Here is a 24,480-nt window from a genome sequence, read left to right on the forward strand (position 1 = left end):
ATCTTTCAATCTGGACAAAACCATTTATTCTTTTTTAGAGAAAATTTCAATGTACCAATTGAATAGCAAACAGTGCAGACCATGATCAGATAGCATGGGGATGTGACAGCTAATATTGGTTAACAGTCTGGTGACATGAGTAAATTCAGCTACTGCCAGCAGACTTGAAGGATTTAATAAAAAAGATTCAGATACATTTTTCAATAAAATACACATGCTTTTATGATAGAAGATGGTAAAAAATTCAATTTTTTTTCCAATCAAATAAACATCATATTTTTTCAGATGCTATTTTCAATCAAATACATATTTTTCAAAAACAAAAAAATCAACTTGACATTATCTTAATATTCTTCTGCACATATCATAATATTATAATAAAACAAATATTTGCGGTTGTTTGAGTTACATCTTGGATAATTACCACTTATTGCACTTGACACCGTCTTTAACCTGACTAGAGGTGCACAAAATTAATGTACATCTAGGCCATATATCTTCCAGGTACGGTTTATCAACATTGACACATTAAAGTGTCTCTTTTACCGCTCATTAAATCATGTCATATACAGGTGAATATATGCCCATAAGGATTGTCAAAATGTCTGCTCAAAATCGGACCCACCTTAAAACTTTCGCTGACATTCTGTGTTAAAGCAACACGTCTTTGTATGTCACCTAGAAATGTCTTAAAACCTTGAATTAAATTTAACAAAGGGCAATTCTTTAATTCAAAGGAAAACCTGCTCATGAATTAAAGTCAGTGGTGAAGCAAAGGTTAATTTTATGCGCAGTTTTTACATGAAAATAAGTATCACAACCTTTCACATAAATGTCATAACTGTTTGAATCTGTTGTACTGTGACAGTAATTTTGTAACACTAAAAAATCAAATCGGTAAATGTCACAAAAAATTAACATTAGGTAATAATTATGTGTAGATATTTTTTATTTATCTATTTAAATGTATGAACACAATCTGCGGATGCTTCTAAATTCAAAATTTCACCATTTTCATGTTGGAATGTTGAATTCTGCTTAAGCTGGTGCTAGGAGGCATGGACAGTTACTAAGTTTGCACTTGACAGTACCGTCCATGAACAGGCTCAGTAAATCTGAGCCTGCAACATTTTCAATTTTGCAGTTTTGGACTTTCTTTAGGGATTCCTCTTTTCACTATCATAATATAAAAAGATTTAGTCAGCTTACTTTTCAATAGAAAATGAAAAGAAAATGAACTTAAAGATTTTTGTTTTGTTTTCACTGCACCCTTAAATTTTCTTTAAAATCAAATGTACTAAAATATAGCTAATGAAATTACCAGAAGGAAAATATCCTCCAGAGGGACAAAATTAGTTAGATTTACAACCTATGAATTTTAAGAACTTTTTATTTACTTTTCATGGCGAAAAAAAAACAAAAACCTCAGGGTTAATAGCTCTGTGTATTAATTCTGGTAGAAGCAGGCGTCTGAACTCAATAGCTGCTTAAGTTCTCACATGAATGAATCCAAAGTCACTGGTAGGCTTTGAACCCATAGCAGGGAAAGTGATTGGAGTTATAAGGTACTCCATTCTTCCATTCACACAACTTGAAAAGAAATAATACTATACTAGATATCTTAAAAGAACTTATCAATCTTTCAATGTTAATAAAACCATTCATCATTTTTAGGGAAAAAATTTACAGAAGTGCTGACTGATTTTTGTTTGCACTGGTTTGTGTGGGTATATTGAGTTGCAGTCGTTAAGACTAAAATTGTGACTTATTTCGCTCAGTGCATTCGTCCTTGTATTTGACCATAGGTCAAATAAGTAATTAAACTTTGTACATGAAAATACACTTATCATAGAAATAATTTATCATGTTTTATGGTAAAAAAAACAAGAAGCTCTTTGTCCATGACTGCCAATGACACTGTAAAAAAATATTCTGAAATAAATACATGTGTGATCAGGTTATTAATTAATAACGAACTTAGCAAAAACAAACAAAAAAGTCTTGATTATATTATTATTGACCAAACACAGATGTAAAGCAGCGGTACAAAGTTGTAAGCCCTGTGTGTTAACAAGTACGCCCATTGTTTCATTGACAAAACATGTCACCAATCAAATCATGCGTTAATTACATTAACTGGCCCAACTGCACTCAAAATGTAACAAAAGCCATTAAATGACCCACAAGAATGCAAAAAATCTTGTATACAAAAACTGGTCAAAGAGTGAGATGAGAAAAATGAGAAAAATGTCACCAATAAAACAAAGCATTAATTACAATAATTGTTCCAACTGCACTCCAATGAAACAAAAGTCGGTAAATGACTAAAAAGTATGCAAAATATCTTAATGAAATACAAGAACTGGTCAGAGAGAGATGGGAAAAATAAGAAAAGTGTCACCAATTAAACAAAGCATTAATTACATTAATCATTCCAACTGTACTCAATGAAACAAAAGTCGGTAAAAGACCAAAAAGAAAGACAATACAGGTCTTGTTTACATAAAGGGACTCAGCTGAAGGAGAGGAAGTGAAGACAAAGTAAAGAATGATTGAAGATTTTTGTGGTCAAGGGACTGACCAGAGGAAGTGAGTAATCTGTAATACTAAGGGGAAGAGTGATAAATAGAGTAAATAGACATTGACATGGTCAGTTTAATAGCCCCTTGACCAATTTCCCAATAATTGTAACAATTTGTCAAAACTGCCAGTACAGAAATTATTTACAAATAATTCTATTAAGACCCTGCAATGTACCATCCAGATCTAGATCCAGAAGACCCTATTATGTGCTTTATATATCAGTAATGTGTTAGTGCTTCATTCCAAAGTTTAAGGTCTAACAGAAGCTGAACCATGCTATGAATAACCATTCAACATTTTTTTTTACAAATGAACAATTATAAATTTCTAACTCTGTTAATTAGAAAGTGCACAGGTGGGGGCATTCATCAATTGTAAGAAAAATGTATTTCTTTACTTATCTGTTACAGGTCAAATAAGTATTTACTGTTTTTAGAGTTCAAAGACTTAAGGATTATACTAAGCAAGATATGAAAACAAACTAAGTTTCAATTTTGAATAAAAAATGGTAGCATCACTAGCAATTGTTTTGCCACATTTTTTTTCCTGCCAAAAAGAATCTTGTCATATATAAGACAAAAACCATCTATACTATGCAATATAATTATGTCAACACGGTGTTTTGTTGTAAAATTCATGTAATACATGTATATGAAATGACATACCAAGTTGTTGAATAGGTTAAAGCCATTAACAAAGGTAATACAAAGGGTAAAACTTGTAACTTTGGGCAAGTTTTTTGCTTGCACATAATTTACAGCATAAATCAGGTGGTGTGACGGGAGTATGTGGGGGGGTGGGGGTGGGGGTCAAAATCTCAATGTTACTGTTATATCTCTCAATGATTGCAAGCGCAATGACTTACCGGTCTCAACTCTCTTAGAGAGAGAGCTGTCTTAAGTGAAGTTTGTAGAAAAAAAAAACAACTTATAAGCCAAATGACAAATGACAAAAAAATTATTGAGTTATAAGGCCACTGGCCCAATTATTATTAATATACACAAAAAACAACATCCTTTTATGTGCAAGGGAAAATTTTAAAGCCCCTAAATAGAAACAGTAAATAATTTAGTTACAATTATTGACAAAATTCAGTTGAATACAATAGCAACTTCTCAAAATGAACATTACTCAGTGCATTATACATGAATTATTATCCTATTCACTGTTCTTAAATTTCAGACAAACTTCCCAGAGGCATATTGACAATTAAGGTTACAACAATCACAAAGTTTTTTATTGTGCACTTGTAATTTTTTTAACACTAAATTTACTAGATTAATTATCAAAGTAAAGAAAAGAATAATCATGCTTAAAGCTAGATAAAAAAACCCAAACAAAACAGGATTTTTCTTTCCCTAGCCCATCTTACTAAATTTCTTAAAAATCAGACAAACTTCCCACTGATATAATTTGAAAATGAAGGTACCCCAGCAATCGCAAAATATCTGTTTTGCAAATGCTAGATTTTAAATTATAAAATCAAAGAATAATGATGTTTTGTTAGATACCTAAAAACAAACAGAACAGATTTCTTCTCTTACCTTATTTGAACGGAACATTCTTAGTGACATGATTGATAATTTCCAATATTTATATGCCGTCTGCTTCCGATAATGTCAATCTCCGTATTATAAATTAATCCATTGTTTCGATGCCAAATATCATTACAATATAATAATCCTCCTAATTTAAATTACCTGATACCAGTTATTAAACGTTTAAGGTATGTTAGCCAATACAACTATAAACAATTACGCCGTTTGATCGACACATGGCATTTTGGCCGTCTGCCCCGTCAGAAGTTCATGTTATAAACACATCCTTAAATTGAAATCTATATAATTAAAGTTTGGTGCTCCTTTAACATACTGTACTTAATTACATGGTTTGGTTATTTAAAAAATGTCCAAAAGTCGAACCTTTCAAATATGTGAAATAACTGTAAATGAAAAAATTATAAAAATTATAATTCAGCCCGATTAGATATTACAAGTAATACAAAAATATATTAAGGAATGCCCGAGCGGGAATTTAAAAACTGTATGTGGCAATATTATAAACACACCTTATATATTTATGTCATATTATGTGGTGATATTAAGTTAACCACAAAGTATATAAGCTAATTCTGCAGGTATTAATATACTTGTTTATTGGTACACATACCAAAAAATGTATATATTATATGATATCAAAAAATTATGATTTATTTGTTGTAAGAAAAAAAATCCTCTTAACTTAATATCAGATACCCCTTTACTCCACCTTAAATAAAGATTTCTTTTGTAAGAATAATCTATTACCGTATTATACATTCTATTATTATGTCATGTTAACAGCGTAACAGAAGAAACTTAATGTTTCTTTACTCATAAGTTCTCTTTTTCTTGTTCTCGTACCCTTAAAACTTCAAACTTGCACTAGTGATGTTTAATCGGGTTAAAACGCACTTTGCGTAAAACTGTCATCTCAAACTATGAACATGCAGGTATACAATGTCAGTATCAATGGCTTCAAAGGCTTTCTATTAGCGGTAATCCAATGTATTTATCAATAAGAATCCATATGTTGCACATGCATCATTTAAAAACTTTTACAGATGTATACATGTACAATATATTCACAAAAGTATGATATGCAAGATTATTAAGAATTTACGACACTCAAACCGAATATTTCAGCCATAAAACCAATTTGAATATTTCGATCCCGGCCACATCAACACTTCAGTTTTTCATATAGAACACTTATATAAACAATTTAAAAGTGTACATATCATATTTGATATGCAAATAGTACCAAAGTCAATTTTTTTCTTAAATCCGAAAAAATGGCAAATTTTAAGTATCATAACACACCGTTATTTACATTTTTTCTGATTTCTCCTTCAACATGCAAATATCTTTTGTTTACATTCTTTGACCCGTTAATAAGAAAATCAAAGAATTTATTACATCGGTCACCTTCGACAATTCATTACATACTATAATACATTAAGCTAGTAAATAATACACTTAACATTGGAGTATACAGTAATATATAGGTGAAGAAAATAGTTCAGTTGTCACTTGCGACGAAAATTTGTCGGTCAACATTTTGTGTGTGTACCTTTTCATCATTTCAAACGTAAAAGTATTACCATCACATCATTAAAACATCATGAATGCTGGGAAGATTTTACGCGTTAACAACTTTACATCAACGATGTTGACAATAAAAGATAATTTACGTGATATTTTTATTGCCGAATCTTTCATTTATGCGTGTTTTTTAATATCCTAGAGTGGCCTTTAAGTAACAATACCCTTAAAGGAGGTGACAATCAGTTTCGTTCATAAAATATCAAAATATTGCTATCGCCATGAGTTTATGAATGGGCAAATGTGCCCACAAACACCTTAAACCTCCATTAAAAACCAGTTATTTTGATACATTGGTGTCATTCAGAACATTTTTACTTACGGCAAATTAAATGTCCCATTAGCTGAACGATGACCTTAAAGGATAGGGGACATCTGGTATAATATAATTCATATAATATCTTCCGACAATATTTCATATACAAAATGAACATAATAATGATTTTAATAGGGTGTGGGAGGAAAGGGAGTGTGTCAATGATTTAAGGTCAAACGTAACAAAAAGCTCAACTCACTTTCAAAGATTTTTTTTCTCAATTGTTTCACTGAAACTTAGTCGAAAGGAAGTTACCTTTTACTAAGAAAATTAACCTCTTAAACTTAGAAAGCCAATTTATTCCATTTTGTAATGGAAGCGTTACTCATGCTTACATTATTACTAAATTATGTTACTGGCATATTTCTACATGGCAAATGTTATCAACTTTTTAACTGCAAAATAGAATCACGGCAATGTTATGTTAATTCAAACATTTTTCATATCATTTTTGTGTGCAAAAGCCATTTTCGCTAAATGGTTTCACCTAGCGCAGCATTTTTGTAACACAACGGGACGTCCCATAAACCAAGTACATCTCTCTCTAATAGTTTTCATTCAAATGTGTACTGAACCAATATTTTCTGCAGAATAAAGTCTAGTTTTAGCTAACGGAGTTTTTATTTGTCTGACATCGTGATATTGGATTATAATGAAAGGTAATGCACTAATACATCCTCAACCATTTATCATACGCAGGAAATGATAAGCGAGGAACCAAACAAAAAGACTTTTTGATAATCCAAAATTACATTAAAGCCAACATTTGATTAAAACTGGGTCATTTTTTTGTATGAATATAACATAAAATGTACTTTAAAAAGTTTACGATGCTTGCAGGTAATACAGGTATAAAGTATATATAAGCGTCAAATCTGTAATTCAAAAGGATATGTTTTACAGAATAAAATAGAACTAACAGTAAACATCAATAGATGGTACCAAATGTCACATTAGGACTTGATTAAAACAAAGAACTCATTATATGAAGATAATAGTATATCAGGAAAATTTATTTTTAGGTTTGATGACCTTGACCTTGATATTTTCTCTTTTTTGAAGGTGAAGGCAATGGAAGGTATAAAATCAACATATTTCTGATATGCAATGCAATGTGACTTGATGAATAAAATTAGAATGGAAGAACTTACAGAAGGAAGGGAAGAAGGACAAACTGTGAACTATAATATGCGCCAAAAGATATGTTTGGAGATTAAAACAGTATCACATTGATTAAATGCAAAAATATTGTACCTGCTTGATGTAATTGCTTAGTTTTCATTCTTACACCTAACCACAACATTTTCGTATCTTTATTTTGAAGATTTACCTTTACTGAAGTAAGTGTTCTTTACTTGTTTTCCAATCCAGTCTGATTTTCTTGTGAAATGTTCGTAAATGTTGTTTTATGTATAATTTATCACACACCCGTGCCAATTTTGCGACTCCGTAAATATGGAATTGCACGGCCGTGCATATATTTTGACATGACGTCATTAGCGTTATACAAACATAGTGTAAAGACGCGCTAAATGTTAGCGTTATACTATAGGCGCGTCAATGAAAAATGACTCTTATTTCACTTTAAACGGTCTTTATTTTGGGTATGTGATAAATAGAATATTAAATTCGTGTAAGTTCATTACTAAATTTATTGCACTCATTGAAGAATAAAATAATATTATGCTTGCCAGAGGCTTGCATAATATAATTTTATTCAACTTGTGCAATAAATTCAGTATTGAACTTACACTCATTCAATATCCTCTATTTATTGAATAAATAAAGTTTAAACTAAAGTCAAGATGATCTTGCTACAATGTTCAAATAATGTCATGAGATAGAAATTTAATTAATACTTTAGAAAATAATACTTTGTTTATAAATTGTTCATATAGTTTTTAATTATTTCCCCCCCCCCCCTGACAACAGAAGTTGTCTGGATCAATTTAATCACAGGTTAAAGAATGTTTATAAAACAAGTCAGATCAATTTCTTTAGCCTTTTATATAACAGCAATACTCCACTGTTAACTGTTAAATAAACACATTAAATGATTCATCCATTAACGGACAAATATTGGTGGCCACGCAAAAAAAGGAAAATGATCGTAAAACGAGATATTTACATTTAATGCCCATTACTTATCTACTAATTAAACCTCGACTTTTTAACGGGAAAAGAGACAGCTTAAAGCTATCTTACATGCGATTGTGTCATTTTTTAAGGTATCGAATTTCAGCCGATCAACGACTGATGATTTGTTACGAGTTTGCGATCTCACGTCTAAGATCAATCTTATGATTAGGGAAAATGTTAAACCATCCAATGGTAATTACAGAGAATAACTGTCAACAAATAACATTTTTTCTTTCCTGTTTTGTTTAAAAGGTTTTTTGTTTGTTTTTTTCATTATATCTTTTAGAAATACAATGTGCTGTCATGCCTGGATTGTTTTAAGACATTTTTGGGGCTATTTCAGTTACTTCATATTCCACATTGACATAATTATGCAGTATTTTTGTTTTTGTTTCAGTACTTCAGTGGTATTATGGCCATTGTAATGTACCCTTGACATTTGGAAATTTAGAAAATTGGAATTTACATGCCTAGCTTAGTTTTAAGTATTTAAACATTTACTTGCTTAAACTTAAGGTGTAAACAGCTCATTACATTTTTCAATAATAAAACCAACTTTGGCAGATGGCTGTCAGTTAACTAATTATACATACAAATTCAAACTTCCAATATACTGATTAAAATGATGATGCCTTATTAATTATACATAATTTATGTCTAATATAACTAATTTTGTATAGGTGGGTATTGAAATTAGAAATGGTCCATTTTTAATTTCAGGGATAACAAAAATAAGCATCCAACAAAGCCTAACGGATAATGAATGTTAACGGTTCACAAGTACGCTATTAATATATCGCAGGGTATGACTCAAAGAATCAATTCTTTATGTACATACAGTAAATGCTCTATGTATTATCGGAGGACCCTCGAAGACCGAGGGTCTTTGTTGGTTGATGGATATTTTCATTTCCCGTTGGGATAATCTAGTTTCTACTAAATCAGTACAGTTATAGTTCATCATTCACGTTATTTCTATAAAACTGCCAGTTTTATCAATGATACAATTTTTTTACTAACTATTTTTTTCTTCCCGTGTGTAAAACCGGGACTATATTTCAATCAACGGCCTTTTGTTATATATGTGATGGGGATGTAGGACTAAATCACATGGCTCATTAATTCTCTATCAATACCATTGTACCTTATGACAACCTTATTTCCCAGTCTGTAAATTTTTGTAATAAAAAGTGCTCAAATTTGCAATTTTACAGGTTTTATGAGCGAAAAAATTGATGACCACCAAATTTTTATATCAATTTTTTTATCCAATAAAAATTCTAACTAAAAATAACAATACTTCAATTTTTAATAGCTTTACTGAGGTAAAGAAACCCCTTAAATAACCCTCTGTGCAATATATATGATGAACATTTGTTTGTTTGTTTGATTGGGTTTTACGTCACAACAACACAGTATAGGTCATATGGCGACGTTCCAGCTTTACTGGTGGAGAAATACCTCAGGTGCCCTTAATAATCTTGTCCCAATTATGGATAAATTCTGACACAAAATTCATCCAGGCTTCAGAGTAGAACCATAAAACTTCCATTACCTAAAAGGATAATGTTCCTTGCATATTGTCAACTACAAGATTCAAACCTACAGCAATATTAGAAGCAAACAACTACCTTGTCCCGAAGGCCATGGACGCACACTATAATATTATAACAACTTTTTTTGCAGAAAAAGGAACCCAGAAGATGTTATTATTGATTAACTCATGAAAACATCATTAAAACAAAACAACAGCCCTTCCATTCAATAAGCTGAGATTCTATGATTGCATAACACAAAATACCAAAAAAATTCACCAATCAGAAGGAAAGCTGTTAAAAGAAAGAAAAATGTCAAAAATGATTTCCACAGGACACTAAAAACTCTTCCACAGACATCTGTCTCTCCCCTTCACAGCCATGCAGGCAATAAAATAATAGAAGGCCAAAGAGAGAATGTGCATTATTGCCCATAAAATAAATATTCCAAGATGAAATGAGACTGATTCTAACCATGTGTCCAACAAGCACATGACATTCCAAGAAATAATGGCACAACACTTTCTGCACTTAATTCTGACATTCAAAATGGCACAACACTTACTGCACTTTTGACTTCAAAGAAATAACAGAACAACACTTACTGCACTTTTGACAAGGCTACAACACTTACTGAACTTTTGACTTTCAAAGAAATAATGGCCATAACACTTACTGCACATTTGACAATCCAAGAAATAACGGCACAACACTTACTGTACTTTTGACATTCCAAGAAATAAAGACACAACTCTTACTGTATTTTTGACATTCCAAGAAATAAAGACACAACACTTATTGCACTTTAATACAAAAATAAAATAAGTTCAGGGATAAGATTTAATCTGAGTGCACATCAAACATTTTCAATAAAACTATGGCAAAATAGAGTTTGTTTTCTGGTCTCCCTAAAAAAGAAAATGACTAAAGGTTCTTAAAGTACTTGGCTTTTATTTAATACTATATAAGTACCTTGTTTGTTTGTTTTTTTTAGTTTTATGGCGCCCCATCAATAATTAGGTCATATGGTGCTGAAACAAGAAAGATGATTTTGGCTATCTTAAAGCAACACCAGTGGTGAAAACCACCTCATCTGCTGGAGCTTTGTTTTTGTTTGTTTTGGGTTTTACGTCAAATCGACAAAGTATAGGTCATATCGCAACGTTCCAGCTTAATACTGGTGGAGGAAGACCTCAGGTGCCCTTCTGTGCATTATTTCAGGCACGAATGGGCACCTGAGTAGAACCACAGATGTTCCGTAAGCTAGCTGGATAGCTTCCTCACATGAAAGAATCCAAAGTCTAAGAGATCCATAGATTCCAGTAACTCACATCCATTCAGTCACCTTTTACAATCAAGCAGCTGAAAACAGTGGCTGCAATTCTGATACCTCAACCTTTAAAGGCAACTGCTCATCCTCAAGGGATGGTATTAGTAAATACTGTAGCTTTCCGAATATGAGAGTTAAGAGAAACAAATGTGAGAATTGCTATTTGAATAAAGTAAGGCAGCTGCCTACAAAATACTTCCCCTTCCTCCTTCACCCCACCCGCACAGTAGCTTTGCTTTTTCTTTTCTGAAAAATGTGTATTTCTGATAAAAAAAACTGTCAGAATAAGTTAACTGGAATGTACCAATGACAAGTAACAGACTTGCTCTAACAATATTATTGTCTGTAGTGAGTACATTTTTCAATTGTGTAAATTTCATTTGAACTGTCATTAGATTAAGTACCCTCGTTCGTTTTCATTCATTTTTCTCCCAAAAACTCAGACTCGGAAAGCACTTAGCTAAAAAAACTAATAAATATCATGTCACAAAAGGAGGACTAAAGAAGGAAAAATGAAATGGGACGCTAAGTGCACAATATTTCAATGTCTTACTTTCAAACTAAGAATTCAATTTAAACAAAATTAGATGGTATAGTTTACATTATTAAACAACATGGCCTTCAACAACAACAAAAACACCCCCATCAATTACTTAGTAATTGAATACTTTAGTTTCAATACATGTATCATGTTTGTTTTTCACTTTTTAGACATTTTCTTCATTTTTCTACGACAATACAGTATCAATTACTGCAGTAAAATTTCTGGCAAGGGTCACAACTCCTGTGATCTGAAAAAGGTTTACGGGTCACATAATGTCATTCAACTGAATGGTTTTAAGTTATTGCCCCTTTATCTGAAAAACTTATCCCCAGTCATCTGACATCATTGCTTGTTTGTTTTATTTTTTTCATTCAAGCTTATATATTTATTTACCTCTCTAGGAATTAAGAAATTTTCTTGATTTTTTTTTCTTCTTTTTTACGACTCTATCATACAAAGGACTGCCATTGTTCTGGAACAAATTCTTATGATAACTTTTGACAGTTGTTATTGAACAGAAAATAACATATTAACACACTTATATCTTTGCTAATTAATAGGTAACTAACTATAATCCTTCTTCAAAGACAAGGTTACTTAACGAGGCACTATTTTTCATTAACGGTAATTAGCAGAAGAATAAACCTCACTGTTACCGTGGCGATATTATATCCTAAAATCTGCAAGCCTCTAAGACACCATGATCATTTCATAGGGTGGGTGGGGTTAGAAAATGGTAAAATGCCATAACCTTCCAAAAAATGTTAATTAGAAAAAATTAAAGCGTTATAAATGAGGGGTCTGGAAGTGTAGAGAATATTACAAAAATTGTTACATAATAACGTTATAATTACGAAAACGACTGAGCATGCCGTTAAAACAATTTTTTCTCATAACCTCAAGGCCTTTTACATTAATGTTCAGGGTATGTTGTAATTAATAAGAGAATTTTAATGCAAAAAATGAACAGCTTTTGTCTTTTTTTAAACACCATCATAATAAGATTAGTTCAAACAAATTCTTCAAATATTGGGTAATTGTTTTTCTTTCATAAGATAATGTAAAAGGTCAACGACCTTGAATCATGAACTGAAATGCCTGTTTAATTGAGTAACTTATCTTTTATTTTAGTTTATACAAATTTTGGTTTTTGGAAGCTATAATCTTATTGAAACACTCACGAACCTGTTCCTGGAACAAACCAGTACTGAGCAATGAGTGTTAAGTTTCTTGCTCATGGAAACAATGTGCTGCTCCTGATGGGGTTTGCACCCACTCAGCCAGCAATCCTTTGATTACTAGTCTGATGCTTTAACCACTCTTCCACACCACCACTACATGAAATCAGAAGATCTCTGGTATTGCTTAAGTATAGCAGTGTTATTCCAATAAATTTCATCCCCTTTCCTAACTTCCATGATATTCTAATCATATTCAATAGGAATTCCAGTGTTTTCCTAATTTCAACTATAATTCCAATGGTATGGTATTCCACTGGAATTCCAGCATTTTTCCTAATTTCAACTAAATTTCCTATGGTATGGTATTCCACTGGAATTTCAGTGTTTTTCCTAATTTTAACTCGTGTTTTTCCTAATTTCAACTAAAATCCCAAGAATTTAACTGGAATTCCAGTGGCAATTCCCAGTATTATTTAAAAAAAACAACGTTTTTTCTTAGGGATATTAATATTATAGTATGATACAAGAAAAGCATTGATGCAAAGCATCAAAGGGCGTCCAAGCAAGAAATGCAGCAAGTGAAGATGAACTAGTACACATATGATGACAAGATATTCTTATAAACTACCAGAAATGTATACCACTTATGAATGAGCGGACGAAAGACATTGTTCATTATGAACTTTGATTGGCATGCTAGAGATTAGAATATTACTTGTTATTTCTTTATGATCGTGGTTATTAATAGCAACGGATATACATGTATGCAATCATTTATAATCCATATGTGTAACGCATGATCAACACGTACCACACATTTGTCCCTGATTATGTACATGTTATCGCTATTAGCGAAGACCCCCTTAAGGTATCTGTTCACACTTTAAGTTAGTAAAAATATGACACTGGTTATATTACCATGTTGATCATGTTGAGCATAATTGTTTATTATACAATAATTGTAATATCTATTAATTTTAATTTAAAAAAATACAAATTTTATGAATATTGTTTTCTTTTATTCTTTTTTGTGTTTATGTGCTATTTTAATACTGAGTTTTTACTACTCCTTTTTATTAAAATTGTAAAATAAATTTTAAGAATTCAATTGTCATATTGACCGACGATTATAAGTCAAAGCTTAACTGAAAAAAGGCAGTAAATTATGGTTTATCTTTCAATATATAATATTGTTTATTCTTAAACCATGTACATGTACATTGTATTTTTCTTTATCATTTTTTAAATTATCGATCAATTGAATAATTCATAAAATCTAATTTGTAACTTTGAATAATTCCTCGGCATCTTTACTAAACACGGATAACAAATTGAATAATTAAATAAAATGTTTCAAAGTTGATAATGTCATTTTAATACCATAAAAAATGTACCTTTTTCTCAATTATTGTACATATCACGGATTTATATTACATATAAATCCGTGTACATATTTATTGCTTTTATCTCATATAGATAAAATGAAACATGCTATTGTTGTTTTTTTCTAATTGTAACGATATCAAACATCTACTCCAAAACCGGGAGAGACCGGACAATATAACGTGTGGTACTATTCGCCGGTCACTAGTAAATCCTGGTCAAAATAGACCGGGAGAGACCGGCATTTACCGATAGGAGTGATAAAAAGATATATCTATAAATAGGTTTTTGGAATATTTAGGTCATCAACAGTTACTGATCATTCTAGGATACATGTACAACAATAACATACCATGACATGATAACCGACTGTGTACTACAAAATGATAAATAAAAAACCCCGAAGAGCGCGATTTATTGACGGAAAAGGTTATTTCATTTGTAAATGTTTGCATTGCGAAAATTCATTGTAACATATCGCGACATTTCATTCTTATTTAATAATCAAGCACCCTCATACCGATCGGAATTTTCGGCTTTTATTATGACCGACTAAAAGGCTCGAGAAGTTGCTGTCGCCCTTTCACAAAATCTGATCTCATTCCATAAGAGCGCCGCGCTTCGGCGCGGACGCCAAAAACTATCTTGAAACGATGAGTCACATAAACAATTTGGCATAATATATAATGAAAATAAAGTTTCCCTATAGGTCTCTGGGTGGCTTCATATATGATAATTCATCTGTCATTTCTGGCAGACGGAGGGTTTAAAACTGACACTTTCATGTAGATAATGTACAAAGGTATTTCATATTGATACATGGAATAAGTTACTGAAGTATCTTTTCATTCTTTCTTCTGACACAAAACATCAGGTGGTAAGAAAAGTTTTGTGAAATGAGTCAAAAATTTTCAAAAGGTGAAAATGATGTTTAACATAAATTTTTTCTTCTTTTTTTTCCCCTCCCAGGCAGAGGAAAAATAAATACAAAGGTAAAGGTATGTAAAACAAGCTTTTCTATAACAAATAATGATGTCTGTCTAAACATAAAAAGCTACAAAGTATAACCCTATTCTTGCTTCCAAAATTCTCAATATATCATGAAAAATTTAATAAAAACATTTTAAAGGGGAATGTTAGGGTTACACATAGACATATTAAACTGCTTGAAAACTACAAAAATAGAATTCATTAAAAACTTTGCTTGATCTTAGAATTTGATAACAGAAACATTTTAATAAAGAAATAATTTGGTGTTACTTATTTTATTTTTGAGTTATCTACACTTGACTTTGAATTTTTTTGTTTTTCTCTCCAAATGAAAAATGGAAATTAATGGTGGCTAAAGGCCTTTAATGAACAGGAGAGACAGGTGAATATTTCTAGTAATTAAGATTATTAGATGCAACCAATTTTTAGGTACAGTCACTGCAAATACCATGCTGGATATCCTTAACTAAACCTGGAGACTTATAGTCTGTTGTTATGAAATTGAATAATATTATATTCATCTGTAAGAATAATAAAGTAAATAAATTAGAATATCGTTACAGAGGTTTGTGTCACTTTCAAAAATATTCTGGGATTCTAGAAAAGCCATATCACACCTGTGTGTCTGTTACAAGTCTCCTCCCCTAATTACCTGAGGCTTCTAATGAATTAACTTAATTCTGGCCTTGTAATCTTACTGTCTCCATAAGGTAAACACCCAAAGTTCTAGGAAAGCTGTCTACAAATAGGCTGATATTTGGACCTCAATTGCTGCCCAGAGGTTACTAAAAAATACAATGCCATCAATAAAAGGTATGTATAGCTCATTAAATTGTCAATCAGGGACTCACTGTATCAAAATAATTGCTAACATTTAACACAGGAAGCAACTACACATATTAAAAGTCTATTCTATCTATAGTACATTATCAAAAGTGAGTCAATCCCTAGCACTGGGAGGGACTATAATAGTCAAGATTCTTGGAGACCTGTAAATTGGGGCAATGATAAGATTTTTATCTGAATCTGTCATGCTTATAAACACAAACCCCATTATAAACACAAATGTTACAACATATTTCATGGTACCTGAGGTTTTTATAGCACCGTTACATACATAATCTGATGTCATAACTAATGATCAGCTGCTCACATGACATTCTACCACCCTAGATATCTTAAAATGAACTTGTCTATCTTTCAATCTGGACCAGACCATTTATCACTTTTAGGGGAAAAAATTCAAAATTGATAATGAATGAATAGACAACAGTGCAGGCCATGATGATATACTGGCTTAACCTGGTCAGCACAAGTAGCAAGGGTACATCCAATTGCCGCCAGCAGGCTAAGGGTTTAACCTTGAAGAATCATCGCTCAACATGGTCAGCTTCAAGCAGATTCAACTGACAACATCTACATCTACATGTTACTCCCGAACAATCAATTCTGACTATGACTGGAAACATTCACAAACTTTCTCTAAATATCATAAATATTATGCACAAAAGCACTGAGTACATAAATAACAAGGCCTTGTGAAAATATGAAAACAAGGCCTTGTGAAAATATGAAAGAACTTTACTAAAACACAAAAACATACCTGGGTTCAGTTAATTTGTATTTGCAAAGGGCTACAATAAAAACAAGGGAGACAACTAATAATATGACAAACCCTTGTAAAAATATCAAAGAACTTAATTTACTAAAATACTTAAATATATAAACTTACCTGGGTCCAGTTTATTTGTTTATGCAAAGGGCTACAATAAAAACAAGGGGGACAACTTATGATAATTGACCTCTAATTTTCAGGGACAATTACCAAAAGGATCATTTTCTCAGGAATTGAAGAGCACTGTTAATATTACATCATAATGAACCAAAATTTCGCATCATTCATAGAAAAGATATTTATAACCCATTAACTTTTCTTCCTCAAAAAATATATTGGATTATATTTGTAACAGATCTAAAAAATTGATTTATTACAAGTGTTAAAGTGAGCATGAAATGTAGTCAATGTAAAGGAAACCTGATCGTATAATTACAGAAACACATACATGGCAATATTTCATTGTAAAAAGGACATATTTCTTTAATCTGAAACTCCTTAGGGATAATTTAAAATGCTAAATAAGGTGAAAGTAGACAAACTGTTTCTAACGAAAGTAAAATTGGTAACCAATACTTCAATGACTTCTCCCCTACAGTAACCAATACCACAATGACTGCTCCCGGAGGAAAAAGATATTTCTACACTTTACCACCCAAGGGTCGCTATTTATTCATTTATTCAATATACACTGTTTGTTTTCTGTTTTTCCAGAGATATCCTTTCATCATTAGGATCATTTGTCAGTATAATGGAGGGCATGATATACATTTCCAAGGTTGTAATGATGGTATATTGATAGGGAAAATATTTTGATTGTTATTACAGGGGAGAGGCCTGATTAATAGAAAAAAAGTGAGATGAAAGAGAAAGATAAGTAAATAAGGCCAAGAACCGCACTTAGAGGCTAAACTTTGAAAATTTGATGACAAGTTATTAAGATTAATCATACACAAAGGGAAATAACCTCGATAAAAATTTTATTCAAGTTCAAGAAAACTTTTAAGCATAATTTATTGGCAAAAACATTGGACCTGGAAAGGTGATAAAATCATTTTAAGTAGAGAATGGTGAAAGGGACATCACTATGTTAAATGTTCAAGTTAAAGGGCCTTAATAACTCTATAGAAATATTCAATTGTATTATACACATATAAAGGGAGATGCAACTACAGAGCTTATTTTGTTTAAAGGGAAATTACTTAATACTAGTACTGTTATTTTTTAAGGGGGATAATTTTGAAAACTATTGTATTCCAGAAAGATTAATTAATGGTGTACATATAGTTTAAATTGTATAGCTGTCAAAATATGTTATATATTGTCAAATCTGACAAATCATTGTCATTAAAGAGATATAATTTTAACCCAAAACATATAAAAAGTGGTTCATGGCACATGAAATTCTGAGATTTTTGTAATAAATCTCTCAAAAATACCAACATATTAAGACCTTCACCAGCCTGCGATGCAAATTTCATTGATTTACTTTCAGCCTAATAATCCTTGAAGGGACATCACAAGAATCAAATTTGATTTTCTTTACATTAAAATACATCTATTATGTAAATCATCCCGAGTTCATATAAAAGCTAACAGAAAAATAAGCCAAAAGTTTGTATTCAAGGGTCTTAAGGCACAATCAGCCTAAAATCTTTTACTTTCCTATTAATTCAAAAGTTTCCCTGTACTCTTAGGAAAAAAGAATTTCATTCCAGAAACTGTTTCCTTTGTAAATCATGGTAATATTTTTAAAGTTTTATTCCAGAGAGAAAATAGTAAATCCAACATTAATGAGGTTTTTTTTTTCATCGGAGCAATTTCTTCACTATTTTTTCTCCAGATGATGCTAATTTTACTACAATGGGTGTTAGTGATGGCTAGAAATTAACCATTTCTTCAAATAAAAGCATCAAAACAGCTTTAGGACACTTTTTTCTGCAATTATTCTGCATCCTGAAGCTAGTCTCTGATCATGATCCCACAAAAGCTTTGTTCATTAATGTCAAACTTTTCTGTGACAATGATTTTTATGACTCTTCTATTTGGAGGATTGAAAGGATAATTATGTGTCCATTTTGCTTGGCACAGGAAACCAATTTTTTTGACCAATCAAGCACAAGAAGAAGACATTGACCAACATTTCAAGGTTGCCTAATTTACAGGTTGATAAATGAATATCTTCTTAAATATCTTTGACATCTTGTTATTGATTCTGAACTGACAGAAAAGTAGAAATTGTGGAAAGGTTAACATAAGTCTTTTAGTAAAAACCCATTTCAATATGCCAATGAACTTTAAGGTTTGAAATCTTAGTGAATACTTATTTACCAAATTTGAAAATAACATACTATGGTTTTGATGATCTATATTATAATGTCACTTCTTTTTCAGAAAAAGTTGGGGAAAAGGAAATATAATTGGAATCAATTAGAATATTATTGCAAAGGAAGAAAGAAGCTCTGGGAATCCAAAGAACTGGCATATTAGCTCTATTTGGGTTACCAATTAGTCCAGGTTCAAACTTACTGCTATTAAGAGCTATAAAATTTTAGTGATTTAAAAGAAAAAAACAGGTGCTACCTTAAAGAATGCCCCATTTTAATAATACTAGAAATATTTAAAATAAATTTAACTATTTTTTGAAATTTAAAGTGTTATTGTAGGAAATGATTATGACCAAAATGTACTTGTAATTTAATGTCTTGCAACCATAAAAGGCATTAGATCCTGTATCATAGTAAAGTATGATCATTTTTTTAAAATAAAAATGATATTTTCCCTAACATCTTTACAGCTCATTTCCTTAATGGTAATGTTTCAATAAAACACCATTAATATGACATTAGGCAAAGCCCATGAAGGGGGAAGTCGGTTAAAAATATTGTTCATTTTTTTGTTTTATAGGTGTTCATACGGTATTTCATGCACTGCTTCCATTTTCACTCAGAACACTCAATGATTATTATTAATCCGAAAAGTTGTGATTGTTCCGTTATAGGAATCATTGAGTAACAATTTGAAAATGGTGCCAACTAGAACTGGTCAACGGCCTTTGACTTCCCGTATTATGATATAAAATAAAATGAGTCATTGTCATTTAAGATATAGTAACTTTTAACCTGATGGGACTGACAGTGATTTATCTTTACCTGAAAAGTATATAGCCAAGCCAGTTGGCATGTCAATACTGTCAGCCCAGGCTCTAATCTGTTGTTGCTTATAATGCAGTAGTTCAATTTTTCTATTTTCATTACATGTATTGAAATCCCTTAAACTTTAAATGGACTGTTCCAAATTCAAAGCAATGGGCAAGTTCATTTCACAAATTCAGGAGGTTCAGGATATCCTAAACCATAAATTTCTATACAAAAAAAATCATTTGTATCATGTGATTAATTTTTTGGGGTCTCATCAGATGAAATACACTACCCTCAAACTCTCCCCATCCCAAGATTACAGTCTCTATTCCTCCCTCCCACCTCTGCGCTTCAAGGTTCCAAAACGAGCCTTTAGAGAATAATACCAAATAACAATTGTCCAATCATTTGTCTTGTCTGTGACATCTGGACATTACTACCAAAGTAACACACTGTCCAGTAATTACTTCCCTGCTCAATTACTGACCACTCAAATCCAAACCCTTGTACAAAACTGTCACTATGTAGTAACTCAATCCCTTCTAAATGGCCGTGTGAAGTAATGCATGTTTCAATAAGTGGACATCTTTATTTTGGGCAATAATGTCTAATTTGTCAGTGTCATGTACAATTGTATTTACGCCCATTGTTAAAGTTTCTTTGCAGCCTGTTTCTTTTGTACAAATTATTAAGACTAAAGAACACATTTCTGCCTCCATCTCAACTCCCTAAATCACATCCCCTACCCCAAACATATTCATTTTACACCATAGTAAAGAAAGCCTAGGGGAAATGTTTGAATCACTCTCAAAAGCACTTAGAGAAATAAGTCTTGTATTAGCACATAGTGGAAATAACCAGTACTGGCCAGTGCCATAATGAAGGAACATGGTTGTTACCCAAGTAGGGCTCGAACCCATAATCCCTGGATTGTGAGGCAGACAACTTAACCACTACAACATTTCTCTAAGTTCTTCAAGCTTTGAAGACTCACTACTCATAGCTTCTCATAGTTATAACCATAAACTAGTTAATTTGTAACTATATTAATAATATATATCATAATCTTCTTCAAGAGTATCATTATAATTCTCATCTTTTACAAGTTCAAACACTGATTGATCTAATGGATTACTCACAGATTAAATGATAAATTAACAATGTTTATTAATTGAGTTTATTGTAACCTATGACTCAGGTTTTGCCCTGCAGCTTGCTGGCATGATACAGAAGATTGTATCATATCTAACTGTATTGTCTACCGTATACCGTATACCGTATTGTCTATTGCAGCACATCAATAATACGGTACATTGTAGTAACGGATTATAGTCTTCATCTATCACTACTAGAACAAATGTTATTTTATTTGTTCTTTCATCTATTTGTCATTTTGCATTTTATATCAATGTCAATATACACTTTCATATATATTAAATTTATAGTGCTTGCTATGTATAAAATGCAGTTATATTGCCCCAAAGGATTAGATGCCATGCTGGGTGGACACATTTTAAAAGACAAGACCTTATCGATTTACACCAAAAATGTGCACAGCAGACTGATGCACCCCAAGGATGGACTCAAAAGATTGACATAAAGGATGGACCTCAAAAAGAGATGCCAAGAATGGACCCAAAGAAAAGACTCCAAGTTCAAGTACCTGAAATGTAGTAAATCAAATCAGCTGATTTTAAATGACTAAAAAAACTCAGATTCCCCTGAATAAAACAAAGAAGTCTGGTAGAAACCTTAGTATTAGTTTAAACAATGAGTGAATCACAGTGGAACAGTGTTCAGTTTCAGTATTTACAAGCATTAATCAGTAACATGATATATCCATTCCCAAGCATGTAAGGTACCTGTACTGCAACAAATACATCTGAACTAAAAGAAAAGATAATAAAGAAAAATAAATTCATGAATTTATAGTAGACCCCTTTAAGCCCTGAAGTATCAATAAAAAGTACCACAGCACCTGAATTGACAAAAAGGGGGAACGAAAATGAAGGAAAAATGTCATAATTTATTAAAGACCCTTGAAAAAAAACCCACTGCTCCCATTAAGAACAAAAAAAAAAAAGTTATTATAGCCCCTTTTAAGAATATCAAAATTTATGAAAGACCCTTTACACAAACACTACTGCTCCCATTAAGAACAAAAAAAAATTTAAATTTATCACAGCCCCCTTTTAAGAGGTAAAATAATACATTATCAAATGGCTGTCAGCCTGTCAAAGACCCCTTTATGATTCAACAACTCCCTTGAACAACGTGTTCATATTTCATGTAAACTGATACTTGTAGATCCTAGTAATTCCAGGTATCATGCCACTAAATGACTCACACACTCTTAATCTGCATGCAAATTAAAAGAGAACTTTTTTATGGGTTTCACAATCTATATTTTACTGTAGACTTGGTAATATTTGTGCAAATTTATTTTTCCGTTGTCTCACGGAACTGAATTGCAAGCATATTAATGTTCCTGTTTTCATCATTTGTTTGAGTTTAAAGGAGAACCTGATAAGAAGCAAGTAAATCCAACTTGTAAGTCATTTCTTTAAAAAGAAAGGTTTTAAGGTCTACAAAAAAATCAAAAAAGTTTTATTACCTTCCTTTTCAAAGTTTTTTTTCTCCGAATGTCATAGTTATATAGTTTAGCTTTTTTAATACTTTCTCTTTAACATCTATTTGGTTTTGGTTGGATTTTTAAGCTGCACTTACACTTAAAAAGCCAAGTGTTCTTTTTCAAGCTTTTCTGGTGGTCGAGGAAGACTATTTCCAGCACAACTACCAACATTCCGTACACTAGCCGGATAGCTTCCTCACATGAAAGTATACAAAGTCAGTGGTCGGATTCAAATCCGAGAGTCAGGTGAGGGGCCAGTGGTTTAAAATTGGCAACCTTTTTCCTGCAACCATGTAGTACCCATGGTAAAATTATAATCTATTTTAACAGTTTTTAAAATGAAAATAAAATCAGTTTTGATCTAAACTGAAACATAATACAATATCAATTATAACCCAATCTCTGTATTCATGATGCTTTCAAAAATGGCTTTCAAAAAGATATTTGTAATTCAAGACAATTTTGTGTTATCCTTTAATCATCCTAAAATATAAAATAATTCCACAAGCAAAATTACACTGAACTGTCATTAACCGATCTTATTCAATTGATAAAATTTTAGGTTTAACATGATTTTCAATTTATTCATTAAAATAATGCATTTTGACAATAAACGGGAAATATCTAAAATAACATCATAATTTCCATTTCAACAAGAAATAATGTCATGCTGTTTTGATTTTGTTTAATTCTGCCGGCTTTTATTAAATGTTCGACTGACATGACATGCAAAAGGGTTGTTATATTTCTCCTTCCTTTTGAAGAGTTTGTTTGTTCGATTTTATGTTACACAGACACTGTCAAGGTCATACTGTGTGACATTCCATTTTTGCTGGCGCAGGAAGTCCCCCGAACGTGTGGTAACAGAGGAATGTGAAAATATCGCAGGAATCATGCAAAGTAACACCTAATCTATGCAAAGCTATGACCGAAATAAGTTTTGTTTTTGTTGGGTTTTATGTTGCACTAACACTTTAGGTACGCGATTAATTTTTGAGGCATGGAGGAGCATGTGACCTGTTTTTCAGTACATGGAGATGCACGTGAAAAAAAATAATTCTGAATTGATTTTAATACAAAAAAACAACCTTCCTACAAAAACAAACAATTTTCAGGTATTGTTAAATTAAAAAAAGTTCTCTTTTTTCTCTCTCTGGCAACAGCCATATTCTTTGTGAAAGAACCAGTCAAAAGGGAATTTCATCCCCTAGAAACCAATTCAATAAGTCAATAATAACTCTCCCATCGGAGTATGAAAATAATGATGGCGAATGAATACACTCGTGCAATGCAATGCACGATCCAAATTAAATGTATTTGCTTTTAGCTTTAACACAATGATTGACTCGGAGCAAGTCATTTTGTCATTTTAGAAAACACTATATTACAGCTGATATCAGTTTAAATGGTCTTTTATGTTCAGGGGGCTATCATTGTTTAAGGAAGAGATGCAATTAATCATAATTTGATATTTTAAAGCTGCCAGCTTGTTCACAAGTGGTATTTTCATTTTTTTTTGTTCAATTTAAAGTCAAATCGACACTTATTTGAGGTCATTTGGTGCCTTTTTTCAACGTTACTTGTAGTGGAAAGTCAATTTGACCAATTAGCAGACTCTGAAGCAGAATCCACCTTAATTATTTCAATTTTATGTTTGTTTATAATGTTTGTTTTTTTCTTCTTTGTGTTAAAATAGCATTTTGGTCATTGTGTTTAAATATCTGCCAGCAGTGGTTCAAATAAGGCCACTGTAAGATGTATGCAAGTATGGGCCTTTAGTAAGACCGAACCAGTCTGGATGATGCAATTAGTCATCAGAATGAGGTAAATGTATGTGCCCAATGCAGGTGCTCTCTTTTTGCATGAAATAATGCATGAAAGAGGTTACACAAGATCTTCCTTCACTTTAATACTGTCATCATTATGACCTTCACCCTGAACATGTGACA

At 31.7% G+C, this 24,480-nt stretch overlaps 1 protein-coding gene across 4 annotated transcripts in view; it reads right to left on the bottom strand.

Annotated features, from left to right (window-relative positions):
* LOC132729661 (serine-rich adhesin for platelets-like) overlaps positions 1-24,480 on the bottom strand; it is a 112,727-nt gene that overhangs the window by 59,816 nt on the left and 28,431 nt on the right. The window contains exon 1 of one of the 4 annotated variants that reach the window (XM_060715468.1): positions 4,128-4,295. The exons of the other annotated variants lie outside the window; for them this stretch is intronic. Coding sequence (XP_060571451.1) covers positions 4,128-4,157 — 30 coding nt within the window. The 5' untranslated portion in view covers positions 4,158-4,295. Of the gene's footprint in view, positions 1-4,127; positions 4,296-24,480 lie in introns of those variants that run through there. 4 annotated transcript variants of the gene reach the window in all.

Source organism: Ruditapes philippinarum, unplaced genomic scaffold (assembly GCF_026571515.1).
Source record: "Ruditapes philippinarum isolate M1 unplaced genomic scaffold, ASM2657151v2 ctg712_1_1_1_1, whole genome shotgun sequence".
Taxonomy (NCBI): domain Eukaryota; kingdom Metazoa; phylum Mollusca; class Bivalvia; order Venerida; family Veneridae; genus Ruditapes; species Ruditapes philippinarum.